The sequence below is a fragment of the Salvelinus sp. IW2-2015 genome, linkage group LG23 (genome assembly GCF_002910315.2).
Source record: "Salvelinus sp. IW2-2015 linkage group LG23, ASM291031v2, whole genome shotgun sequence".
NCBI lineage: Eukaryota > Metazoa > Chordata > Actinopteri > Salmoniformes > Salmonidae > Salvelinus > Salvelinus sp. IW2-2015.
Genome location: NC_036863.1, coordinates 40,238,333 through 40,248,232, shown reverse-complemented (window position 1 = coordinate 40,248,232; position 9,900 = coordinate 40,238,333). Strand labels below are relative to the sequence as shown.

General features: G+C 40.1%; 1 protein-coding gene across 5 annotated transcripts; it reads right to left on the bottom strand.

The window, feature by feature from the left end:
• Nucleotides 1–1,190: 1,190 nt before the first annotated feature.
• Nucleotides 1,191–8,947, bottom strand: LOC111950662 (beta-1,4-galactosyltransferase 4). Of its 5 annotated transcripts, XM_070434627.1 has the most exons (10): nt 8,737–8,947; nt 8,403–8,521; nt 7,454–7,538; nt 6,218–6,309; nt 5,714–6,133; nt 4,880–5,112; nt 4,556–4,743; nt 4,210–4,332; nt 1,828–1,932; nt 1,191–1,725 (listed from the first exon to the last, which is right to left on the bottom strand). In XM_070434627.1, exons 5-10 carry the CDS (start codon nt 5,994–5,996, stop codon nt 1,590–1,592), a joined length of 1,068 nt encoding a protein of 355 aa, XP_070290728.1. In that variant the 5' UTR covers nt 5,997–6,133; nt 6,218–6,309; nt 7,454–7,538; nt 8,403–8,521; nt 8,737–8,947; the 3' UTR covers nt 1,191–1,589. The 5 variants fall into 5 exon arrangements, with proteins under 5 accessions (XP_070290728.1, XP_023824203.1, XP_023824205.1 ...); XM_023968435.2 differs by having other exon boundaries at nt 5,714–6,309; nt 8,737–8,889; XM_023968437.3 differs by lacking the exon at nt 6,218–6,309 and having other exon boundaries at nt 8,737–8,889.
• Between the last annotated feature and the right edge of the window lie 953 nt (nt 8,948–9,900).

Here is a 9,900-nt window from a genome sequence, read left to right as displayed (position 1 = left end):
TGTCTCTCCCCACCTATAATACAATCTACAAAACTAAAAATGTTATTTTGAAAGGAAAAGATTCAAGAGAGAAAGGTCTCACCGAACAAGGCACTCTTAATTAATCAGTCATTATGGCATCCCAAAACATATTCTAAACATCAATAATTTATACATCATCAGATAAAGTAGGACCACAGAAAGAAACAAATGTTGAACGCTACAATACTACTCATATAGCTGTAACCTCACACCATGCAAATATGAATGACGCATAACTTACAGAAGCATATATGTGAAAGAGCAGGCCATACCAAAACCATATTAAAATATATAAAACACAATAGTCTTATATGATATGATAAATAACATTGTTAAAACAGGCATAGACTAAGAATACATTTGAGAAAAACGGCGAAAGTGTCAAAGGCAGTAGGTGGCTCTTAACAGCCTAAATGGGACAGCTTGCTTCAACTCAAGATGGCCCACATGGACCTAGATGGGGGAGTAGATGGAACCTTTGTAATTTTCCATTGGAGCAGATTTTTTTTTTTTAACTGGTTGGATTGATATTTTTACCATGTAGGCACCTGCAACTTCCCACAGGTGAGAAATTACACAGTAAACGAGAACTTGCCTCCAACCAAATTATTTAGAATGCTTGAATAAGTTATTGCAGGACATTTGACTTCGATGTGAAAAACCTAAATTCAGTAGTTTTTTTGGGGGGGGGGGGACGACATGTTTTGGTTTATTTCAACTTATTTGAGAAATAAATAGTGAATCATGTAAGGGTGGGCAATATATTTGACTGGAACTGGTATAGCTCAGCAATAAAAAATAAAAAAACAGGAATGGACCTCTGGTACTTTTACAACTGGATGAATTAAGGCAACAGAAGCAAAGTATTTTACAATATTAGACATTTGACTAAATTAGTGTTTTTGAGTTACTTCACAAATCTTGTAGCAGCATATTCAAAATATAAAACTTGTGATGTCTAGAAAATGAAGCCATCTACACTGTGATATTGCTGTTGGCTGTTGTAACAAGATTGCATAAAAACTACAATTAATTTCCATGTAGCATACTTTCACAAATGTGAGAATGATTCATATATGAAAATGTGTTCCTTGCGTCCTATGTTGTCCCTTGTTTCCCCATCTTACCTTCCACATTCATCAATTCATGTAGGAGTGATTTGAGAACAATTCTTGGTTCCCATTTTTATTTGACAACCAGAGATTAAGAAATGACCAAATCCAGGATTCTTTAGAATAAAAAAAAATGACAACATGCTCTATTAGAATGCAAATATTTGTTGAAACAATCAAGTCACAGCAAACCTCTAACGCAGAGCAAAATTTAATTGTGGTTTTATTCTCACCCCTAGAAACTACTCACCAGTTTTGACTGAAGGGCATCCAGACTTTATGTTATTAGGACCTGGCAATATTAAGTGCCCTGCTTGGAATGGTTTACAGTGAAAACTTTTGCTTACCAGCTACTGCCACTGTTTGTTAGGGCAGGTACATAACATGTAGGCATGGACATACCAGAGCACCATTACTGTATTCAATGCAGTAAATCAAGACAGATGCTCTGAAGCCTCAGTGCAGTGGTTTGCCAATGTCCACTGTGACATTAATGTACAGAGGTGGCCTCTCAACTGAGAGAGTACTGTAGGAGCAGGTGTTAAGGCCATCCGTTCTCCAGACTTGAGGTGTCCGTCCTAACAAGAGCATCCTGTGAAGGAGGACAATTTCAGAATAAAAGGAATTAAATGACGAATAATAGCTTATGATTACAGCAAGCAATTTATAAATTGATGTGTCCACAGTGACTCACCGGTCTTTATTAATTTCGTTGCCGCTATCTCTTTTATGAAATACCATGGTATAGCGTGCTATAAGAGGGGGTGGCCGTATAATCTTCATTTTCTGGAGCTCCACCCTATCAGAGACAAATTAAATCAATCGATAACATCCCGCATTGACTAAGATGTAGGACACAAATGGAGTAAGGTCCAAAAATTGTACATTAAGCCAACATGGTTAGGACTGTTGCGGTGACCGTATTACCGCCACACCGGCAGTCATGAGTCATGACCGCAGTTAAATTCCACGTGACCTTTGTGTCATGCTGATCTCCTTTTATGCACTGCTAACTACTATCAGGTCGCTAATGACCTGGTACTCAGGGCTCTATTATCCCTCTAACCACTGACATCAATGGAAATAAGATTAGGGAGGTAAGGCAATAAATAGGCCATAGAGGCGAAATAATTACAATTTTGTATTAACACTGGAGTGATAGATGTGCAGATGATGATGTGCAAGTAGAGATTCTGGGGTGCAAAATAGCAGGAATATAAATAGCAATATGGGGATGAGGTAGTTGGGTGTGCTATTTACAGATGGGCTGTGTGCAGGTACAGTGATCGGTAAGCTGCTCTAACAGCTGATGCTTAAAGTTAGAGGGAAATATAAGTCTCCAGCTTCAGTGATTTTTGCAATTTGTTCCAGTCATTGGCAGCAGAGAACTGGAAGGAAAGGCGGCCAAAGGAAGGATAGGCTTATGAGCCCAAGCCCAAAAAAGAAACTGAATTAAATGATTGCAACCTTATAGAATTGCCATGCGTAATATGCGGTAGGCTGAAAAATATAAAACAAAAATTATTTAAGATGTCTTTTGTACAAACGGTCTAGCCTATACTCCAAAATTAAACAAATCGAGTAATCCCCTTTGAGTGTGGACTGTATTACTATGCATACTGGATGGACTGGTTACCTTACGCTACACTCCAAAATATCTATGAATGAGTCTGGGAGAGAACATATAGCAATGCTGTTGGTTCATTGGTTGTGCAGGGCGGCTTACCGTTAGCCTACAATTAGTGAATTTGGATTTGATTTTTCGATTTTGAATAGCTTAACAATAGGGATTTTTATTTATTTTTTCATAATTAAATTCAGTGGAACAATACCTTTAGCTGTACAGAACATCTCACCGCAACGTGTTTCCAGCTCCTCCTCTCTCCTTTATTCCTTTCTCGAACGCGCAGACAGCCCAACAATAGTTTAGTAAAATATGTTGTTACGGAAAAAAAGTTGCTATCGATGTTCCCGAACAGACTTCACTTGGTTTCACAAATTAAGCATTGGGTAGCTGCAGGAACAAGATTGGAGCGCCCATGGCATACAGAGTTTGGGCAGAATATATCCTGTCGCGCAGCGAGAGCATGCACCTCAAACAGTGGTTGACGCCTGGAGTGAAATAAGTGTCCTTATATTTGTTTCTCAGCTGCTCGTATAAAGCACATGCTCCACTATAAAACCGAAGTAGCCTACAAAACGGACCGACGGAAAAGCGTTTGGCCTCCATTCGCTATTCGAGTACATACAGATGTATTTTTTCCCCTGCCCATTTGATAATGGTCCAATCTAAATCAAAACTAATTTGACATATTAGTAAAGACAAGATTAAATTGAGAATAGTCTGATGTGAAAATATGATCACTTGATGAGAGAACAGCTGTGCAGCCTGAGGCAAGGGACAGAGCAGAGCACAAGCTTTATTTAGCTGCTTCCCAAATCATTAAAAAGCCTAGTCGCACCATGCAGTCCATATACGTTTTGATTTCTAAGACATATTAAGGTTTGTATCATTCACAACTAAAGTTTCCCCCCMAAAAAAGCATATAGAATCTGTTTCAAATTATCACTTTTATGCTCAACATAGCCACTTCATAGGAGCACTTGCTACGGAATGCAAAAAATATCCTCCTTTTATTCAGCTAAGTTCAATTATATTCTTCTTACTACAAAATCATATAAAATAATGGCACAGGACTTAAGCATATCTTGTCAGCTAAATGAACAAGCCTACAGCACATGTCAGTGGGCCAACTCATATTCTGTTCTACTGAAATACATTATCTTCATATTATAAAGTTTCTTTAGACCCGACTAAAATAAATAATGGATTTATTGTGATGGTATATATGAAATTGATTAATTAGACTTAAAAAAAAAGAAGAAATTATGTAGATGTTCCAAAGGTGCGCATCAGCGACTTGTATGAGTGGAGGCCTGGATATGCTAAATGTGTTCCAGCTAATTAACGGTCAATTACCGTGAGACCGGCACTCTTTTGCATGACAATAATCGGTGAACAAAATTTCACGACCACCACAGCCCTAACCATGGTTAAAAGTAATAGGGGTCTCACCTGATGCGAAGGTCATCATCCTCCCCACCCCATCCCCAGTAAGTGTTTGAAAATCCGTTCACTTTGTGAAACTGGTCCTTCGTCATGGCCGTCACCCCTCCAAAGTACCCTTTGTATCGCAATCTACGAGAGCAAAAACAAAAAAAAAGCAAGACATTACAGACCTGTTCCCAGGACTTTGATTGAACGTTGGTAATAATTGAAATGTTAAAAAGTGAATTTGGTATGAATAGTCCATTTATAGTGATAGCTGCCACATCACTTCGGACATGCTGTTGAGAGAGCATATAGACATTTACCTGCTTTTGCATAAAGGTGGACATGAGTTGAGAGCTAAGATAATTACTTGTATCCTGTAGCGTTCCTGCCGACCACTAAGTGTTTGGGCTGTTGGTCACACTTGTATAGGTTGTAGTCGTTCTCTGGAACCAGATCCACGTCATGAAAAACAAAGCAATCCCAATCGTAGTCCTTGAGTGCCTCCAAGTACCCCACATTAAGTAGCTTGGCACGATTAAACGTCACCTCTCCAGCCTGTCACAACACACAAATCAACCACAAACATCAACCTTTTTCAAGTTCAAAGTCTGTAACCCTTATCGGCTCAAAAATCGATACAAATATAATTGAGGAAATGACATAATGTAGTGTAACTTCATGACAGTAATACCTGGTGGATGACGTAGATGCCGTAGTGCAGCTGCTGCCTCTGAAGAAAGGGGTGCAGGTGATGCAGGAGGTAGAGGAGGTGTTTCTCCCGGTTACGGTGAGGGATGAGGATGGCCACACTCTGCTGGGCGAGGCAGTCTGGAGGCTGGTATTGGCCCTCAGCCACTCCACTGTTCTCACTCTCCACCTCCTTCAGCGTTAGAGAGTCCTCGAATGTCAGCTTCAGGGCTCCACCTGTAGGCAGAAAATAATAGGCATGATGAAAACCTAGACAACTAAATTGTAAAGTCTTACGGAGAAACTCCATTGCAATATATTTACATGGCACTAATTTAAAATACAATATCATGAACTAAAAAACAGCATGGTCGGGACAGATAATTACAAACGTGTGTGTGCATTCTGTTTGGGCCACAGACATAAACACAAGCCGTCTTCAAATAGGAATTTATGTTGATGGAAACCCACTGTAACGCTGTGCCATCTGCCTCCCATATGGTGTAAGCCTTATTACAACAGTTGTCCACTTCCTGTCAACAAGGAGCCATTTTATGTAGGCTACATGCAAACTGTTACCACATAGGCTACAGTCTGAAAATAATCAAAATGAGCCTCAGCCTAGCAATGTTTGAGTAATAAATCAGGCGGTTACACAATCCCTACGTTGCACATTAAAGTATTCACTTGATTACCAACGTTCTTCTCTCCACACTGCACATAATGTTCTTTTCAAGGAAGTACACAGTAACATGGCATTATCATCAGTAAGTAAGCTATAGCAAAGCCTGTATTAAGCTTACAATAACATCTGTGGATACTGTGTAGCCCTACTTACGAAGCAGTGGTGATTTCTCAGGACAGCTTTCTTTTGGTGGTGGGGTGTCAGGGAGAGGATTGGAGAAGACTTGCGTCACTGTTTTCCATGAGTATTGCATTCCCCCCCTCAGGACCTCAGCGTTATCCTCAAGTGTCTGTGCTGACCTATGTGTATCCTGAATTGCTTTCACTGTTTCGCCGGCAAAAGTGGCGATCCAAGCCAAAACAGAGACAGAGAGCAGCAACAGTATCATATACTTCCACCTCCGGAAGTACCTGGACACAGCAGGACAGACTCCCATGGCTGATTGGTTGTACAGGTATTAAATCCCCCAAAATGTGGGAGGCTTCAATCTTGGTTTATGACATCTGGTTCTCCTTTGCAGCAGCCACAGGAGAAATTACTTAGTAGAGAGCACCAGGCCCCCTGACATTCAACCTATGATGACAACATTCTGGATGAGTTTCATTATTTTTGTCAGTTAAAAAAAAATGTTTGTCATGTAAAAAAGCATTTGGGTACTTTATATTATTTAGTTGATTTTCCAGAAAATATAGTTGCATGTGAAGGAAGGTGTGCCGCTTAGAGGAATTGAGTTCCTCTGACTGCTGTACCTGTTATGTAAAAGAAAATATTTCAGTTCCATTGACACTTCCTACTTGAATTTATAGCATTTGACTAGTGCATTATGCAAAAAGTAGCCTCAGGTGCCCGGGCTTTGGTGAAAGCCTGTGAAAGAGGCTAGGCGACAACAGAATTCACAGTACTTTACATTGGCTGTGCACTGAGGCGTTTAATCTATACACACCCGGCTCTATGTACTCCCAGCTACACTCCACCCAAAAGAAACGGTAACTGAAGTGGAACGATTCTCTTTTCTACTTCCTCACACCTGTTTGCGCTTTGGTTTCATGTTGACACAATTACAATCCATTGTCTTTCAATGCACATTATTCAGGGWTGTCCTGGATAGTAATCTTAGGCTTTAACTGTAGCCTGCTTTTGTGTGTGCTAAGCTTAGACACATCACATGTTGCCACGTTGTTCTTATTTCTCCTTCTCTATTCACATAACCAAAATGGGATACCTATCCTAATCAAAACGGTCATTAGCTAAAATGACTAAAGAACAGGCCCAGGACAAAATATTCAAATTTACTGTAAAAAGACAACTTGCTATAAAGTCCTTGCACTACTAGCTATTTACCTATCATGACATGAGCAGTGGAATTTAAACATGACATGTTGTGCAGAAAGCCAGTAGCCTTCTGCACAATTGTACAGTCAGGGAATTAATGTAAGTTGTTGTTTGAATGTTGCCTGTTACACATTCAACGTTCCTCAAACTGGCTGTAGTTAGCTAACTTAGCTCGATGCTGACATCTTTTTGGGTGGTCAAATGAATTGATTTATTAGGGTCACACATAAATATAACGTTAACCTGACTTGCAAACTGATTGTTCTCTKAACAGTGACACATTTTACTTTAGAACTTAAGAAATGGCTCGTGTAGTCCTGCAACCAAAAGCTAGTATTTAACAAGCTAAGTAACATTAGCTAGCAAGTAGCTCGTGAAGTCCAATGTAGATAACAGCTTTTTAGCTTGCTGAAACTAAACAACAGCTATTACTGCGACCACATTGGGTTAGCTATTTCGGTATGAATGAAGTCCCGGAGAATACGGGTTTAAATGTACACAGCAATTACCATATTTAACGAGAAATACATGTTCTTAGAGAATGATGAGCGGATGTCTTACTTGCCAGTTGCCTAGAGTTCTTCTGCTGTTGTTTTGGGCAGCTGGCTGGCCACTCCCCGTTGGTACTACTCCTGCAAACGCCGTTCTAGAAAGATATACGCGTTCAAGACTCACACATGAACGTCAAATAGAAAAATAAGGGGTAGGGTGACCACATGTCCCGGATTGTTTGGGACAGTTCCGAATTTTGGCCCATTGTCCCTCAACCAAACAATCATGTCCCGCATTTTATCAACAAATTCAAACACCACTCGTTTAGAAAAATAAGTTGTCCTGTATTTCAGTCAGACGTTCCAACCTGTGTATTATAATCACGTTGCGCGTATGAAAATATATCATAAGGATGTGGTACTGGTGATGTTAAACACGTATCCAATCGTTGTTGAGATCTGATATTTTGTGCAGCGCAAAACGAGACAGTAGGCCAATGTCATAGGACTATCGTCAACCAAATCACATTTCACAAATCCCTTTGCACTAAATTCCAGCTAAATTTGGAGACAGTTAGGCCTAAATCGAACAACCTCCCTCATAGAATTCATTCAAAATAATAATAATAATAATAATAATAATGTTTGTGAGGTCTGGGATCCGCTCGCCTACCAAGAATTCACAAAATGGGACAAACACCAAATTGACTCTGCATGCAGAATACTGCAAAAATATCCTCTGTGTTCAACGTAAAACACAAAAATAATGCATGCAGAGCAGAATTAGGCAGTTACCCGCTAATTATCAAAATCCAGAAAAGAGACGTTATATTCTACAACCACCTAAAAGGAAGCGATTCCCAAACCTTCCATAACAAAGCCATCACATACAGAGAAATAAACCCCTAAGAAAGCTGGTCCTGGGGCTCTGTTCACAAACATAAACAGACCTCACAGATCCCCAGGACAGCAACAGAATTAGACCCAACCAAATCATGAGAAAACAAAATGATAATTACCTGACACATTGGAAATAATTTACACCGATGGCAGACTTGGCTCTCAAGAGAAGACTATGTGCACACTTCCCACAACAAGAGGTGGAAACTGAGCTGCAATTCCTAACCTCCTGCCAAATCTATGACCATATTAGAGACGCATATTTCCCTCAGATTACACAGACTCAAAGAATTTGAAAACAAATCCAGTTTGATAAACTCCCATATCTATTGGGTGAAATACCACAGTGTGCAATCACCACAACAAGATTTGTGACCTGTTGCCACAAGAAAAAGGCAACCCGTGAAGAACAAACACCATTGTAAATACAGTTGAAGTCGGAAGTTTACATACACTTAGGTTGGAGTCATTCAAACTTGTAGTTCAACCACTCCACAAATTTCTTGTTAACAAACTATAGTTTTGGCAAGTCGGTAAGGACATCTACTTTGTGCATGACACAAGTAAGTTTTCCAACAATTTTTTACAGACATAATTCACTGTATCACAATTCTAGTGGGTCAGAAGTTTACATACACTAAGTTGACTGTGCGTTTAAACAGCTTGGAAAATTCCAGGAAATTATGTCATGGCTTTAGAAGCTTCTGATAGGCTAATTGACATCATTTGAGTCAATTGGAGATGTACCTGTGGATGTATGTCAAGGCCTACCTTAAAATTCAGTGCCTCTTTGATTGACATCATGGGAAAATCAAAAGAAATCAGCCAAGCACTCAGAAAAAACATTGTAGACCTCCACAAGTCTGGTTCATTCTTGGGAGCAATTTCCAAACGCCTGAAGGTACCACGTTCATCTGTACGAACAATAGTATACAAGTATGAACACCATGGGACCACGCAGCCGTCATACCACTTAGGAAGGAGATGCGTTCTGTCTCCTAGAGATGAATGTATTTTGGTGCGAAAAGTGCAAATCAATCCCAGAACAACAGCAAAHGACCTTGTGAAGATGCTGGAGGAAGCAGGTACAAAAGTTTCTATATCCACAGTAAAACGAGTCCTATATTGACATAACCTGAAAGGCCGCTCAGCAAGGAAGAAGCCACTGCTCCAAAACCGCCATAAAAAAGCCAGACTACGGTTTGCAACTGCACATGGGGACAAAGATCGTACTTTTTGGAGAAATGTCCTCTGTTCTGATGAAACAAAAACAGAACTGTTTAGCCATAATGACCATCGCTATCTTTGGAGGAAAAAGGGGGAGGCTTGCAAGCCGAAGAACACCATCCCAACAGTGAAGCACGGGGGTGGCAGCATCATGTTGTGGGGGTGCTGTACTGCAGGAGGGACTGGTGCACTTTACAAAATAGATGGCATCATGAGGAAGCAAAATTATGTGGATATATTGAAGCAACATCTCAAGACATCAGTCAGGAAGTTAAAGCTTGGTCGCAAATGGGTCTTCCAAATGGACAATGACCCCAAGCATACTTCTAACGTTGTGGCAAAATGGCTTAAGGACAACACAGTCAAGGTATTGGAGTGGCCATTACAAAG